This window comes from Castor canadensis, chromosome 4 (genome assembly GCF_047511655.1).
Source record: "Castor canadensis chromosome 4, mCasCan1.hap1v2, whole genome shotgun sequence".
Classification (NCBI taxonomy): Eukaryota; Metazoa; Chordata; class Mammalia; order Rodentia; family Castoridae; genus Castor; species Castor canadensis.
Genome location: NC_133389.1, coordinates 173949933 through 173967041, shown reverse-complemented (window position 1 = coordinate 173967041; position 17109 = coordinate 173949933). Strand labels below are relative to the sequence as shown.

General features: G+C 38.4%; 1 protein-coding gene across 6 annotated transcripts in view; it reads left to right on the top strand.

Annotated features, from left to right (window-relative positions):
• Col4a4 (collagen type IV alpha 4 chain) overlaps nt 1-17109 on the top strand; it is a 246505-nt gene that overhangs the window by 186368 nt on the left and 43028 nt on the right. For 5 of the 6 annotated variants that reach the window (XM_074071878.1, XM_074071877.1, XM_074071876.1 and 2 more), the window contains exons 14-27: nt 528-581; nt 826-885; nt 1735-1779; nt 2092-2145; nt 2915-2984; nt 3495-3599; nt 5968-6132; nt 8689-8778; nt 9696-9859; nt 11066-11138; nt 12096-12202; nt 14215-14398; nt 15780-15848; nt 16678-16785. In XM_074071878.1, the coding sequence (XP_073927979.1) occupies nt 528-581; nt 826-885; nt 1735-1779; nt 2092-2145; nt 2915-2984; nt 3495-3599; nt 5968-6132; nt 8689-8778; nt 9696-9859; nt 11066-11138; nt 12096-12202; nt 14215-14398; nt 15780-15848; nt 16678-16785 (1348 nt within the window). The remainder of the gene's footprint in view (nt 1-527; nt 582-825; nt 886-1734; nt 1780-2091; nt 2146-2914; nt 2985-3494; nt 3600-5967; nt 6133-8688; nt 8779-9695; nt 9860-11065; nt 11139-12095; nt 12203-14214; nt 14399-15779; nt 15849-16677; nt 16786-17109) is intronic. The other variant, XM_074071880.1, reaches the window with a different exon arrangement.

Below are 17109 nucleotides of genomic sequence, written 5' to 3'. Positions count from 1 at the left end.
CTTGAATGCTCTTTTGATATGTGCACAGAAGAGACCACAGGGAGAATTGTCCTTTAGATATTGGAGATGGTTTTGATGGTCTGATAAGTGACAAGGTAACAGATGCATTCAGCTGGGAATAGAATAGTCTTTAGGCAAATATTAATTTCCCTGTCAGACTCCAACACCTATATTACTAATGTCACGTGCAGATTCTGTGTGGCTGTGTGAATATTTGTTAAATTCCATTATCCTGCTCAAAATGAGTCACTTCTTTCAGTGGCTGCAGTCCCAAGCTTGCATCTATGGCCCTGGTACCATGGTGGTCCATCTCCACACCCCTCTCAACCCATACACTTCTCACACTGACCTGAATAGTATCAGAATATCAGAGTTACTTAGATCTTAGTTGCTAAAATTTAATCTCTTATTAACAGAACCAATGAAACCGTTCATTGAAGGAGGCGATTTCTAAGAGGTGGAATTTAGTTTGCTAATAAAGAAAAATAAATAATAAGAAGTCCGATTATTTTCATTGTGATTTTTAGGGTGTAAAAGGAATTCCTGGAATGATTGGACCACCGGGACCACCAGGATTCAAGGTAGTTTACTTAAGTACCTTTCCCCCAATTTGTATGAGATATCTTAATTTGTAACTTTGTTTTGCGTGGTCTTTATCATTGCTGTAAATGCTGACATATTACTAATTTTTCACCATCTTATTAAAATCCAGTAGGGCCTCTTTAGGCTGCTGACAGTATTAGATCCTTTCTCATTTAGTGTTTGCTTTCCTTGTTGGTGAAATATCATTGCTTGAACCCTTCTAAGTGTTACCATCTCTTGAAGGGAGAGCCTGGTATTGGGACAAAAGGAGAGAAAGGTCTTCTTGGATTCCCAGGGCCTCGGGTAAGCATCACTCACTGTGTATTTTGGTGGACTTGAAGTGTTGCTTTTGCACATTTTTATAAGGCCAGCTATGTCTTCCCTTGCACTTGAAAGCAGCAAATATCTCACCCAGGAACAATATATTTGCACAGTTATTGTGTGATATCTAAATGTCCCAGTGCATGCCTTCTGTTGACATCATTTAGATAAAATAGGCATGCAGGACCCAGAAGATCTGGGGGCAAAAGACAGGATTGTGACATCTCCTCTGTGGCTCACTGTCAGTATGACAGGTGCTTTGAAGGTTAGTTTAAGCGTGTTTCATACAATAAGGTGCCGATCCAGGGGAAGTAGCTAACAGAAAAACAGTGTCACAGACTCCACACACCACCCCCATGTGTCACTAATGGGATGTCCCACACAGTCGCCGTGGAGGCCAGTCCCCAGATGGCATTGACATGGAGGTTGTTTGACTCTCGATTGGTACCGAATGGAGCAATATTGATTTCCATGGCCATTTTTGTTGTTGAATGTACATGGAGCAACGTAATTTCCTGACAAATATACTGCAAGAGTTTCAAAGATATTTGACTCAGTACAAATATTAAGTTAAATAAATTAACATTGGAGAGTAGTAACAATAAATGTATACTTTAATCAAAACACTGACAATGGCATAGATTTTTTTGAAAAGACTTAAAGATCAGTTAACAGAGCAGTATCACAAGTGGGATCTATTTCATATTTATTTCCTTTCATTCATTTGCCTTTGCAAACAAGACTAAATGTCCATAAAACAACCTGGTAAGGTTAAAAAAAAAAAAAGCATTTTGATTTAATTCTTCTTGTTGATTTTTCTTCATTTATTAGGGTAACGCTGGTTCTTATGGATCTCCAGGTTTTCCAGGATTAAAGGTAAGCATGCAACATGGTAGAGATGATAGATACATTTTCACTAGTAAAAGCAGCTCAGAATCTCTCAGAAGTTGAATTGTTGCATGTCAACACTTATAGTAATAGGAAAGGCAGACACATTCATTTTATGGATTGTAGGATTTAGCTGTGGTGCAAAAAACAAAGCAGAAAACTGTCTGATGCAACCCAGGAGCAGTGTTAAGACTTTGCAGTCTCAGTGAGCATGTGTTGTTCAAAGGAAATGAGAATGAAGTGATTTGTTACCTGATCACATTTACTTTTTTAAAAATGCATGTCTGTGCCTGTTTGTAGGGAGAACAAGGACTGGTTGGAGATCCTGGGTTATTTGGATTTCTTGGCCCAAAGGTAAAAAATGAGCCTACTTAAGATAAAATTTTATCAAATTTATTCTTAAAAGTATTTCAAAGAAACAAAAATGTGACTTTCAAAAGAGACAAAGTTAAATTTGTATGTTTTGTTTGAATGCATGTGGTATTATTATGCATGATTACCATATTATAATACTATTATCATACTGATTACCTTCTTAAGGCTGATTATGTTTATATTTGAGAAATAGTTCTTTTGAAAATGAATAATAATGAAAATTTTAAAAATTACATGGAATCTAAAGGTATTGAGGTTAAAAACTAGAGGGACCTTGGACAAAGCTGTCTGCTTTTACCACCAAAGCATTTTTTCTTTTCTTTGTATCCGGTATGACCTCACATTCAGCATTTATTCAGGACAAGCCATGATAGTACTAAGGGGACATGATTCACGGAGACAGTATTTTACTGCTGGAACAAAATGTTGATTCAGATCTCGCTCTGTGAATAAACTATTAGTCCTAGAGGTGCCAAGTACACCTAAGAAACTTGGTTGTGGGCATACAATAATTGTATCGGTGTGAAATTTTTTCTTTTGTGAGAGTTTTGTCAGTTCATTACTTATTTGTACCTGTAGGTAAGATATTGAATTCATCTCATTCCTCGTGGAATTCCATCCTGTAATGTAGTCATCCATCCTATAATCTTTATTTCTTTAATGAATATGTCCATGGCTCTTCCTAATATTTGTTTAATCCAGGCAACTTTGTTATTTCTAAGAAAAGTAAAGGAATGAATGATTTCAGGGGGATCCTGGAGACCGTGGACTCCCAGGACCACCAGGCATTTTGGTAATTCCATCTGTTCCACTCAAAGGTTTGTGTTCCATTTAGTTCTGCTACAATTTATACAGAAATGGGATTTAGTGGCCCAGACAAAAGTCTGACCCAGTATTCCTGCAGCTTGCACATTCAGCAGGTTAAACACATGAACATTAGTATGGTGACATTAGTTATACATGGGTAGGGAGAGATGTGCACCTTGGTTCATGTCTATCATCATAAGACATCAGCTGTTATTTCAGTATGTAAACTGTGCTGGAATTTTTATTATGTCATCTTTTAGAATGTAGCTTTTCTTTAAAAATGTATGAGATCATTACTAAAAGCTGAGAAAGGAGCTACCTACATCAATGACTGAAAGTTCCACTCAAAGTTCATGCATCTACAGAGAAGGACAGCCAAGGGGGATCTAATCTAAGATATTCCACTTAAAATGTGAGAAGAAACTATACCTGTACATTACCAAGTCTCAAAGAGTCCTTGTGTCTAGATTTAAAATGTATAGCGATATTTGTTTATTCACACCTGTCATGATCTCTGACAGGTCCTCCAGGGGACCCAGGGTTGCCTGGCCACCATGGTGAAATGGGGGATATTGGACCACCAGGTCCCCCAGGCACCCCAGGCATACCAGGGGAAGCTTGTCCAGGTATGAATCCACTGTGTTTTATGTGTCAGATTTCCCATGTCACATCCCTACCAGCGATCCTCAATGGTAGCTGATACTGAGGTCACCTTAGGGCTGTTTAAAAAGGACTGATGCCTGTGCCCACCCTAGACCCAGAATGCTGAGCTCTGCTATTGTAAGTGTGGCCTTGTGTTTCTAAAGTGCTACCAGGGCTAAGAATCACAGAACTCAAACTTACTTGAGTTATAAGTTTCAGTCACTTGTTCGGAAGGAATACAGTTTCCTCAGCTGGATTTCAGAAATGGTCAGAGGTATTGTAAGGAATGTATTTGTATAATAGGACTCCCACAAGACTGTCATCTGAGATAAGATATGAAACTGCCGTTAGGATTAGAAGTGTTTCCTCTATTTACCTACCATTTTGGAAATCTCTCCCTGTTGACATCTACTTGTAAAGTTCCATCCATCTACCTAGGCCCCAACTTAAATCTTCTTACATGAAATATGCAATTAAAAATCATTGTTGAAAAATAAAACTTGGATTCAGTCTCCTTTTCTTCCCCACAAATAAAAAACAAAACCAAGAAAACTGTAGGTCACAGTGACATTTGATGAAAAGCCTACAGAAATATCCTAGTGCCATAAGGACTGTGAACTCCTTCGGGAACTGGGCTGGTTAATATTCCTAGTAAGATCAGGAATAGAGTTTTACAGGATATTTAGTCTGTGAACCCAGGAGAACTGATTAAACCTGAGAGGAGAAAGGTCTTTAGTAAATGTAATTTATTCCTCCCTGTGTCTCTTGTTATGTTTACTGAGAAGGCCTAAGATATTTCCTGAGCTATTCAGCTGCTAACTACAAATTTTTGGCTGAAGTGTCTGCAAATTTAGCTTTCACTTTGTAGGGTCTGATGGCCACAATGGTAGAAAAGCTTTGTCTACTTCATTTAATCTTTAGTGAGTATAGTCTTGGTTACTTGACCTAGGATTATATAAGTTAGATAGAATATTCTGTTGCTTAGAAAACATTTTGAGTCTGATCTTAACTTTCTCCTTTTGGCCTTGTTTATAATAAAATAGTGCCTCCAGCAGACTGAAATCAAAACCCAGTGGGAGTAACAGGATCTCTAGCAGAATCCAACCTAAATATACAGAAGCCTTGTAATTCCATGAGCCTTTCCCAAATAAATTAACCCAATAGCTTTCAAATCTTGACTATGACCCAGAGTACGAAATGAGTTTTATTTTGCATGACATTTATGAGCTATTACACAAACATATGTATGTATGTATCCACATTGATCAAGGCACAAATCTCACGAAGTAATACCTTTTTGGTGTATAATACAGACTATTTTTTTCTATTCCATTCTTTTCTTTTGAAAGAAAAACATTTTAATGCTAGCCACAAATTAATTGATCTCATGCTGTACTGTTGAGCGGCCAATGCTGGGATGTGTCACGCATCGTAATCCTTTCTCTCTGTCAAAAGGTGGCTGAGCATTCTTCCTGGTGCTGGGACAAGAAGGCAGGCAACATCCAGGATGTATAGTGACTGACTGGAGAACCCAGGTCAGGTCTTAGGAAAGGCAGGAAGACCAGACAGCAGCCAAATCACTGGGGCATGTTTTCTTTTGTTCTCAGTCTGCCAATGTATATGGCACTTAGATAGTGGGTTTGGGAGTCATCAGATACTCATAACTTACCACATAGTATAGTGTAGGGTAATGAAGTACTTAAGAATTTACAGTATGAACTAAAACACCCCAATTTCTACTAGATACAAGCTGTGGAATCTTGAGCATTTGTTAAACCTGCACTGTACCTCGCTTTTTCTGTCTGTAAGTTGGGGTCTTGTGTGGTTGAACGAATTTATATGAGGGCCAGGCATGGTAGCTTATGACTGTGATTCCCAGCTACAATGGGAGGCCAAAGGTAGGAGAAACACAGTTTGAGGTCAGCTTGGGGTAAAAACATGAGACCCTAGCTGCTTAAAAACAACTAAAGCAAAGAAAAGGCTAAGGGTATATGGCTCAAGAGGTAGAGAGCCTGCCTACCAAGCAGGAAGCCCTGAGAACAAATCCCAATACTGCCTCCCCCTGACCCTGCCACCAAAAAAATGTCATATAGAAACAATTCTTAGAATACAGCCTGGTACATAATAAAGGCTCCATGTATCAGCTACTACTATTGTTATTGATACCTGCCTTCTCTGTCAAGCATTTTTCTTTCTGTGTCTGGCTTGTTTCACTGAGCAAAATGTCCTCCTGCTCCATTTTCTTTAAAAAAAACTTCATGACCTAAGGAAGAATGTCCTGATCTTTTATTTCTTCTACAGAGACATTTTTTCTGGCAATACGTGTGTTTTTCATTCTTAATTCTCTTGCAGGTATGGTGGGACCCCCTGGGCCTTCAGGTTTGCATGGTCCCCCAGGACTTCCAGGGGCAGCCGGTGTTCCTGGGAGACCTGATTCTGCTCTTGGAAAACCAGGGAATCCAGGACCACCTGGCCTGCCTGGAGCACCTGGGCTTCAGGGAGCCCCAGGCTCAGATGGTGAGGTATTCCTCGTCTACATTCAATAGCATTTACACTGCATTTGAGAGTTGCAGATTCATTTAGAAAGTCCAACTTCCCAATATTTTAAAAGTTGCATAATACGTCATGTGCCCAGTTAGCTAGTTTTTTACAAATAAGTAAGGTGAACTAACACTTTGATTAAAGTATGTACAATTACTTACGTGGGGATTCAAGTATGAATGATGAAATTTTGTGAATTAATAATTTTTAAAATGTTTTTAGTTTTAATCAGAGTTATATCTGGATCTGGTTTAAGAGTCAAACTGTTCTACAAAGCCTGCTATGAAGATCAGAAATCCGAAGCAACACCTTCTCCTATCTCCCCGTTAATTAGAGATAATTAATTCTACCTATGTAGTCGAATCTTTTCTTGTTTCTTTATTGTACTCAGCATGCTTGTATTGCTGTCCCTTCGTTTTTCACTTTGAGCATTATCTTTTGACTTCCTCCTACAGAGGATAAGTTTAACTCCCATTCACCACTGCACAGGTGTACATTCTCCACTCTGACCGTCTGTCAGAGTGGAGACGGAGTCAAATAATTTTGTTTGACAACAAAATTATTGTTGTCATAATTTTGTTCATAGAAATGTAAGTGCTATTCACCAGATAAGCCATATAATAATTCATTTTTTATTACTTTATTTTTTCAGCAAAATATGTGGTAAATTGTCATTTTCAGTATAGTTGTTATTAACCTTGAATCACCCAGAATTACATAATCTCATCTTTATAAATCCTAATTCGTTGAATTCCCTAATAGTGTTATCTTTTTGAAAAATCTTTCCTGGAGCTTTTTGACTTGTTCAAATTAAGTCAGTTTGCACTTTTGATTTGCTACTGAGATACTTCCTTTAAACTTTCTTTCATCATTTTCTGAGAACTTCCTCACTCTCTCTCTCTCTCTCTCTCTCTCTCTGTTCTCTCTGTCTGTCTCTCTCTCTCTTTCTCTGTTTTCCACAACTCATATTTTTTTCAATAGTTTACTTATATTTCTTGAGAAAGAGTATAAATAAGGTAGTAAAGCTGGGAAGTCTTACTTGTCTGAATTCTACTGTGGATTTTGGTAATTTAGCTGAGTATAAAATTTTAAGTTGGAAATCTTTTTCCTACAGGATTTTGGAGGCATTCTCTTTTGTTTTATAGCCTTTGGTGTTGCTACTGGAAGCTTCAAAATATTTAGATACTTGATTCTTTGTTTGAAATCTGTTTTTCTTTCTGGAAGCTTCTAGGAGCTTTTCTTTGTTTTCACTCTGTTACACTTCACAGTAATTTACCCATGTGTGGAAACATTTCTGTTTATTTGTATGCACTCACTGAGCAATTTCAATTAAAAACACATCCTTCATCTCCGGAAAAATTTCTTCAGGTATTTCTCTGAAGATACTCTCTTCCCTTTTCTACCCCTGCCTTTTTCCCTCCTAATTCTGGACTTTATATGAATTTGTCTGTTAAAAACCAGTCTCACTTGTGTTTTTTGAACCTTTACTGATTACTCTTCATCTCTATTTTTCTGTAACTTTTGGGGAGATTTCTTCAACTCAGCCTTCCAGTTTTCCTCTTGAATTGTTAGATTTCTGTCATCAGAACTAATTATAATTAACATACATTTTTATTTCTGAGCATTTTGTTGTTGCTCTTGCTCTCTTTTAATGTTTCCCATTCATGTTTCAGGATAAAACACCTCTCTTCATCGGCTAGTTTGATTAGATGTGTTCTTTTAAAGTTTTCTTCTTGCTGTATTGTTTCCTCCAATTTTTGAGGGGCTGTTATTTTTTTTTCTTAACACAATTTTTGGGAAGGATGTCTTCTTGTCTAAATGTTTACCAAAGCATCTGGTTTTGAACCTCACTGTCATTCTACTATCTCAACTCCACGGGGGATTTCTGATGCAAATTTCTTCTTTCTCAACTTTCTCCACTGCCTACTTAGATTTCAGCATTTAGAGAGTCTGCTGAACCTATTAATTTTTTTCCTTTGTCCTATGGGTTTCTGCTTTTCTATATTATTCTTTTACTGCCTTTTATTCGCTGGAATTTGGAGAGAATGTTCAATTTATCATTTGTATTTTATCTGCCATCTTTAATAAGTTGTCTCCAAATTTTTGCCTTTGCAAGTCAGGCTTCCTGTTTTCTTTATTAGTTAATTTAATGATTGATAATTGAAGGGGAAAACATCTTTGCCACTGGCTGACTGGATTGTGGCTGTGGTTTTTGTATGTGATGGCGATTTACTTTGTTTTGGTGTTCATTATAATTGTCCACTACCTTGGGCTGTAGCACACTAATTTAGGACTGAGGGTAAGATGGTTTTGCCAATGTTTATGGTGGCAGAAGTATGCCATGACAATTTCATCATCTATATGTGTACATATTTTTACATCAGAGAGAGGATCCTAGGGAAAGAATGGAATGAAGCATGGGGCTGAGAGGGGAAACACAGGAAGGAGGATGTAAGTGAAAGAGACTCATTCTGTAGGAGACATTTACCAAAATCATGTGATTCTCTCTGCCCACCCCTTACCACCATACAGTGATACATTGCAATGTTGGGTGCCCTGGACCACAAGGAATAAAGGGTAAAATGGGTCCACCAGGAAGAAGGGGCTCAAAAGGAGAGAAAGGTAAGCATGTATCAGAGATAGAATTTCTATAAGACAACCACATATGGAAAACTGGGGACGTTTATGAGATGAGCAATTGGGACATTCATTTCAATTTGTTACTCAACTTAGGTACCTAAATGAGTAGTCTCCTTCCTTAGGTGCTGGTATGATATGACTTAAGTCACCAAAAAGTCAAATTCTTGTATCTTAGAGTATAAAGGCCATGAAATTCGCCTCCAAGTGATAACTTTGATCACAAGATCCTCTTGATTCCTTGGGAGCAGTAGATAAGTCAGTATTTGATATTGTATTCCAGTTTCTCTCTGTGGGTCTCATAGTTTCCAGATTTGCTGAATGTCTTTGACTCTATGTTTCTCTACTTTAAATTGTTTGGAGCCTTTTTGAGCAACTAAGTCAGGTGTTATAAGAGCATAAATACAACTGGAGAGTTTTACTTTCCTAAAGTTTTTTTTTTTAAGATTAAAATTCCTGATGATTAGGGAATGTTTTGTGGTGAATTAGCAGTTATATGCAGTACAATCAATAATCCCTTTTCATGTATTATTTTCTTTCCTTGATTATTCAGGGTTTATACCCTAACCATTTTTTTCCTCTTTATTTAGTAGGAATCAAAGAAAGACTTTTCAGTTCTTCATTGAATTGTATATTATCTTTCTGGATGAGCTTAAGGCATGAAACACTCCATTGTTTAGATATTGTACATGCATCCCATATAGACCATGCTTAAGTTTACCCTTGCTCTGCCCCATGCTACACCCCAGCTCCCGTATAACGTGCTGTCAGTTGCCTGTGATAAGAATTGTATACATCTGATTCTTTTTGTTCACTAGTCACATTATTGGTTTGTATAGGAAAGCCCGTACTAGGGATTTTGCTTGGAAAGATGACAAAGCTTACTTTTTTCCTCTGCCTAGGAAACCAAGGACTCTGTGCCTGCACACCTGGTCCCATGGGCTCCCCTGGCCCTCCAGGACCTCCTGGGAGGCAGGGGAGTAAAGGAGACTTGGGATACCCTGGCTGGCTTGGAGAAAAAGGTAACCCAGGCCCTCCTGGTGCTAAAGGATCTCCAGGGCCACCTGTGAGTAATTCCCACTACTCATAATGTTTACAGTTAAATGAGATAGAGATAGATTTTAATGTGCCTCTTTTTAGCTTTAGCTGTTATATATATTTTATGTTTCGAATCTGTAGACATCTCAATAACTAAAAATCTTACCTATACTCACCTTTTGATCTGTGGGAGCTCTTCTGGTTAATGCACCTTCTTTTTTGCAGTACAAAACCCAAGATAATTTAAAATTTTTAATTATAAACTTGAGAAAATTGAAGACTCACAAGAAGTTGCACATACAGAGATTTCCCATGAGTCTTTTCTTCAGTTTCCCCCAATGATGTCTCTCTTTTTTTGGTGGTGGTAGTATTAGGGTGTGAACTCAGGGGTTTGTACTTGCTAGGCAGGTGTTCTACTGCTTGAGTCGTGCCTCCACCTCTTTTTGTGCTGGTTAATTGTGAGATAGGGTTTCATTTTTATCCTGGGTCAGCCTGGTCCATGATCTTCCTATTTTATGCTTCCCACCGTAGCCAGGAAGACAGGTGTAGGTGTGCACACCACATTAGCCTTTTCCATTGAGAGGGAATCTCATGAACTTTCTTGCTTGGGCTGGCCTGAAACCACAATCCTCTGGATTTCAGCTCCCTGGATAGCTTGGGATGACAGCTACACATCAATTGTCCAGCTATAACACTTTTTTTTTTCTGGCAGTACTGGGGCTTGAATTCAAGGCCTTGTGTTTTCTAGGCAAGTGCTCCAATGGTGTCTTACATAACCATAGCACACTGTTAAAACCTGCACATTGACAATGATACATTTCTATTAATTCAGGTACAGATTTTATTTAGCGTTCACTGCCAATAACCTTCATCTTGTAATGTAGGATCATCTAGGAAGACAGAAAAGGGGATGAGACTAAGAGTACTGGGCCAGAATCTTTCCTTCCTTCCTTCCTCCCTCCCTCCCTCCCTCCCTCTCTCCCTCCCTCTCTTCCTTTCTTTTTTTTTAGGACAGGGTCTCACTATGTGACTCAGATTGGTTTGAAACTCAACAATCCTCCTACCTCATCCTCCTGAGTGCTGGAATTACAGTTGTGTGTCATCACGCCCAGAAAACCAGTATCTTTAACAGTAGATTTAGGATAAAAGAAGAGAGATTAGATATACCCAAATGTGAATAGCGTTTTGACTCATCATGGTTAACCTAATAATGTTGCTCTTATTTTTCACCCAGGGAAAACCTGGTGCCCTAGGACTCCCTGGCAACAAAGGAGCAAAGGGTGACATGGTCATTTCAAGAGTGAAAGGTGAGCATGATCAATCACTTAACCCCCTGACGTTTTATGAATGACATATGGTCCATCCTTTTGCATTAATTTCCCCTGTGACCACCGATCAGTTCAATTTAATTTAGCATTGTTGAGATTGCTTAAAAAATATTCCCTGCCCTTCATAGGGTGGTATGAATGTTGAACTCTAAATTCTCTGTCTCTTATTATAAAGCATAAATGTTCCTTTAGTCACATATTCGACATTCATTGTAATAAACTTGGATTAAAAACAAAACTTCCTTTGACTTGCCTATGTTTCACTTACTGCATTAGAGTATCTTCTGTGGACCAAGATTATTTTAATTAGAATTGACAGACATTTAGTTTGAAGTAAATATAATTTATCGACTTACCTGAATAATGTGAAAGGCTAGATGCAGGGTTTACACAGGGACAACCAGATCTCAGGGCCCCCATGGTGTCAGGACTCATGAGAGTCCTGCTTCTTGCATCTTTCACTGCTCCTACTGCATTCTCTCCTACCAAACTGGCTTTCTCTGGGCTGGGGGTGTACATGCCTCTGGGAAGTTCTAAGTTCTTACAACAGAGATGAAGACAATGCCACTTTGTCAGCTCTAGGTTGGAAAATAATTTCAGAAAGAATTGTTTAGTTTAGGGCAAGATCCCAACTGTGCCCGTTTGCCCATCCACTGTGGCCAGGGGATAGAATGATGTGCGTGGTGTCACACAGGCAGGAAAAGCTTCTGTGACTACAAATTCCACATACCACCTCCTTGCTAGAATGGGAAAAGATTCAATAAGTTTGGCAATTGTCATTCTTCCCTCTGGCTTTGGCATGGTTCGTATGACTTTGGACAATTGAGACACCCAGGAAACTACCAACCTGCATAGAATAAATGTCATTATCTTTATCTTTAGTCCTCTTTTCTTCCACTGATAAAAGCTTGCATGTCTTTTGGCCTCTGTTCTCAGGGGACAAAGGAAAAAGAGGACTTGATGGACCACCAGGATTTCCAGGGCAGCATGGACAACATGGTGGGAATGGACATGCTGGAGAAAAAGGGGATCCAGGACCCCCAGTATGTAAAATTCTCTTGCTGTAGAATTTTACTTAATTATATGGTCTCACAGGTATCTATTTTCCCCTTCTCAGTTTATCAAGTTCCAACTCAGTAAAGCACCTGCTTGCCACAATCAGTGGGTTTTTAGCTCTCTGTCACCAAAAGTTGATTGTTAGAAAAGGTGTGTCATAATTGGAGATGGTCTAAAATCCTCATTTGCAGTTCAGTCATAGCAAGACTTTATGTCCCCAATCTTTGTATCATTTTTGTGGCATTTATTCCCTTTGGAGTCTTTGGATCTTGCAAAGTCTCACTGAGTTTAGGTCTGTTCAGTTGACAGAAGGGAGTGTATACATCCTGATATAAGCTTCAGTTCTGTTTCCTAGTGAAGAAGCACCTGAGGGCAAGTAGCAAGCAAGAAAGGATGACCTGTTGTAAATGCATGGATCTGATGTGTTGGTCAATGGAAAATCCCACCGGCAAATGATGGGTGGATACCATATATAGATGATGACGGTTATAAGAAAATGGTATGAGACATGATCCAATGCTTAGGAACTTAAAATAGCTTGGGTTTGTGAAGTATTTTTGAATGCTTACAACATCACAGAAACTGACCTGGGTGTTTCTCTTGTAACAGTAGTCTACTGAAGGGCAATTATCTTCCCTGTTTTGCAGTAAGAAAATGGAAATTTAGGGTAGATTACTCAAGGTTACTCTTGTATCAGGTAGACCAAGCAGGAGTGAAAACTCCAGTCTGTCTTATTCCCAAGTGTTTGCTATTACCCCACGCCTGTGCTGCTCACCATTTACCATGGGAAACCACAGAGAGTGCTATAAAATAAAAGGGTCATGCTCTGAATTTACAGGAACCCTATAAACAGACTAGGCATGAATAAGAAGCAGAGCTTAGAAATTGGGTTAGATGGTATTTATTCTTTCTGGCCTTTCATTCTGTGTCAAATATGTGAATATGCTCTGTTTCAGCCTTGGTAATCATTGGTTTTTTTCATTCTTTTACTTGAGAATCTTTGAGAAACCAATGTCACTGAGAAGTAATTATACTGTGTACTCATGTTTGTGTGAAAAGCTAAAGTGAGTTTACAGATCATATTAGGAGAGGAATTTCTAAAATACCCACTGAGAGGCTTCCTACATTCATAGAAATAAGCTATATTCACAAGACTTTCATAGACACCATTGGGGCCAGGCCATTCAGAAGGATAAAGACAGAGCCCTCTACTTGCCAGCAAGGCAAGTATTCCTCACTGTTCATTAAGTTGGGATGCAAGATTCACAACATGAAAAATGTGAGAGTGGTTCTGACTTGAGAGTCTCATTCCCCCACAGGAGGTGTTAAGACTATAGCACAGCTTTTGGGGACTGCATAATGGACATGCTATTTATAGGAGTCCTCAGTCAAGGAAACTCCATCAAGGGTTTCCATAGGTCTTTACAGTTCTTCGAAACCAGGTGCAAATTTTGTAACCAGGGATACATTTTACCATGAGCAATGTTACCTAGGAATGTAGTAGATCAGTCAACCATAGGTCAAACTCTCATGGAATAGGGGAAAGGATTGGTTAGCTATTTATCCACAGATGTGAGGGTGATGGAGTCCATCCATGTACTCATAAAAATGCAGGAAAGCAACTTCAAATACAGAAGAAGCTTCTTGATTTGTAAGCCCATCACATCCCTTGACTTACCGATGTGTTAAGATGTTTAGTATTAGAGAGTTGTCCTAAATAAAATTTCTTATTCATATTTAGGGTATAACACAAAGCTTACTTTCTGTATTTGAGGTATAGTATACATACCCATGTCATACATCTAATGTAAATATGCAAAATATGTGGGTAAAGTATTAGGAAGAATCTAACTTAATTATTTTAAGTTACACTTGCTACAGAGTAATTGTCCCCTGGAATTAGAAACTTTTTGCCTGTGTTTCTCTAGCTTACAATGACTGCTTTGCATTCATGGACTTTCAAAGGTTGATAATTGACCCGTGATGTAAACGTTCCCAGGGAGATCATGAAGATGCAGTACCGGGTGATAAAGGGTTTCCTGGACCACCAGGCCCTCCAGGGACACCAGGACCCATGGGGCCTCCGGGACAGGGATTTCCTGGTCCACCGGGAGAGAGAGGTCAATCAGGAATGCCCGGCTACCCAGGCATGAGGGGCCTTGCTGGCTTGAAGGGGCAGAAAGGTACTGTTGAATGTTTTTGTGGCAGAATGTCAAGTGAGATCATGAAAGCTAAAGCGAGTCTCTTCTGGGCAAAGTTATTACAGCTATAACACACTCGCTAGATGAAATTACATCCAAACGCTGCACGTTGTCAAACAAACAAAAGCCTTGCAGCATGATGAATATTTAAAACAAACACTTACAATGTGAAGTTATGTTTGTTGCTTTATTAGTTTAGCGTATCAAAATTGCTTTTCATTCATTTCTTAGTGTTTGTTCATAACTCTGACTGTATTAAAGTTACACATATTCCAAGCATCTATTTTTTACAATCTTTTGAGATAATGCAGTAGATTTGCATAAAAACACTAGTATTTCATTAAAATAATCACTGTCCCTGAAAAAGCCAATAGTAATCATCTTAAGGAAAAAAAAATAACCGAGACACTTTAAACACATCTGACAGTTGTGTGATTTTATAAAATATATATATACAATTTTAGGGTTGTAGCTGAAAATTTTTTAAGAAGGTGGCAAAAGGGGTTTATTTAAGGGTTTTTTCTTTTGTAATACACACATCTACCCTAGGCTACATTGTTAATTTTGAAGTTTTGAAATAAAAGAATATCTTTGGGTCTTGCTTTGACAACATAAAGACAAATACCTTTGTTTGATAAGGTTTTTTAAGTTCATGACTTGAGTCCCAGAAAAGTCTAAAGTAATTTTTATTTATCTCATATATCTTTGATTTGAAAGCATATGAAGTAATAAGCTATGAGATATTATTTATATTATAAAAGTGAAGCCTTCAATTTTGGTAGGATGTGGGGTCTCCGAGGCACAACTTTGGGGTCTTATTCTCCACACCAGTTGAAATTGGGGTGCCAATTACCACATCGCTGAGCCTTCAGAAAAACAAGAGACTATATATGTGAAGCACCCAACCCATGGCAGGCCCTCCATAAATGGTAGCTGTAGTTAATATCCAGCCCAATTACTTTATTTGTACGATTCCTTGATGTACAAAAATTGATCTGAATCCAGGATTAGTGTTGGACCCTCTATTATTTCATGATTTATCAAAGTTTCTGATCCTACTTCATTAAATATCTATGGGACTATAAATATATTATTTTTTTCTGGGTTATTGAAACAAATACTTCTTAGAATCCATGTTCTTCTCTCCATTATGTTGATTATTTTTTGGCAAGTTGAAATTCAGATTGTGGATGGATCTAGAAATTTGGTATAAAAGCAATTTAAGTGACATAATGATTGCTAGGAGCCTTCTTTTCCCTTGCACTCTTCATATACTACATGGTGTCATATATGATTGTCAGTGAGACTCACATTGCATTGGAGTCTCAGTTATGCAAAACCTACATTTTTTTTTTTATTCCAGGTGACACCATTGCTTGTAATATAACCTACCATGGGAAGCAAGGCCCTCCAGGTTCTGATGGACCTCCAGGTATCATTGTCAGTGAAGTTACTGTCATTTACACTTCTCCCTTCAGATTGTATGATGGCCAAAGCGAGTCATGGGGCCACACCCATGTCAAAGAGCAGGCAATGGTGAAAGTGTGCAAGCAGTCTTCTCTATCAGCAGGAACTTCTGGTTAATTCGTTGAATGTTCACTTCCACTTTTAGTTATGCCAATCATAAATGAATGAAAAAGGTTTGATTTCTTTCAGTAGTCTTAGTTTCAAGGGAAGTGAATATTCACTTTAAGTTGGCAATTGTACTTCCTTTGAAGCCCACAATTCAGAAGTTATTTTAACTGAGTTAACACTTAATAGGAAATCAGAGAAGATTTGAAATAAAATCTCAATTCCTTTTGCAGTCATTTTGCCTATACTCCATGTATGAGCAAGTACAGTAATACTCAGGGAAGTAGATAGACTTGACCTTCACTCTGGTGTTTTCTCCTCAGGGCAGACACTGGTCATCACCCTGTCCTCCTGTAAAGGCAGGCTAGATCTGCAGATTTGCATTTGATACCTGGCATGGGAAGATAACCAAAAAATTTACCTGAATGATGGTGTGCCTGCCTAAGACTTTCAGGAAAAACCCTTCCCAGCACAACTTCTGAGACAGCACCTTCACAAAAATATTCTATATAATGTTTATTAGAGGAAGCACATGATTTACAAAATGCTTTTGTAAACCAGATAGGCAACAGCTTTACTTCTGTAAGATAGAAATATTCTGAGAGACTTAACATAGACATTAAAATGCCTCATTTTGCTCCCATCTGATTTGTGCTTTATTGAGTCTGTGTTTTGTTGTTATTGCTTAGGTCTGAAGGGATTTCCTGGTCCTCCAGGTGCTCCTGGACTGAGATGTACAGATGGACAGAAAGGCCAACCAGGCAGACCAGGAATATCAGGAATACCAGGTCCACCTGGTAAATGAAGTGTTGTCCTGCTTTGGAAATTTCTCTCAGGGACTTTTTAATATTTCTAAAATTGGATGACTTTAAGGAAATGACCCAGGAATCACTAGATAATGGGGATGTAGTTCTTCTTTATACATTAGACCCTTGTGATAACTTGTAGATAGTGATAATCTTATAAATTGCCAAGGCTCCTTGTACCTTGAAGCATGAGGTATAGGCTATGACTAGGTATTATGTGGTTGAAACTGCTCAGTCCTGAATGTTTGCTAGATGAAGAAAGCAACTGGGAAAATAGTAAGAAAGACAAAATTACAGCAGATCTCTCTAGTAAAA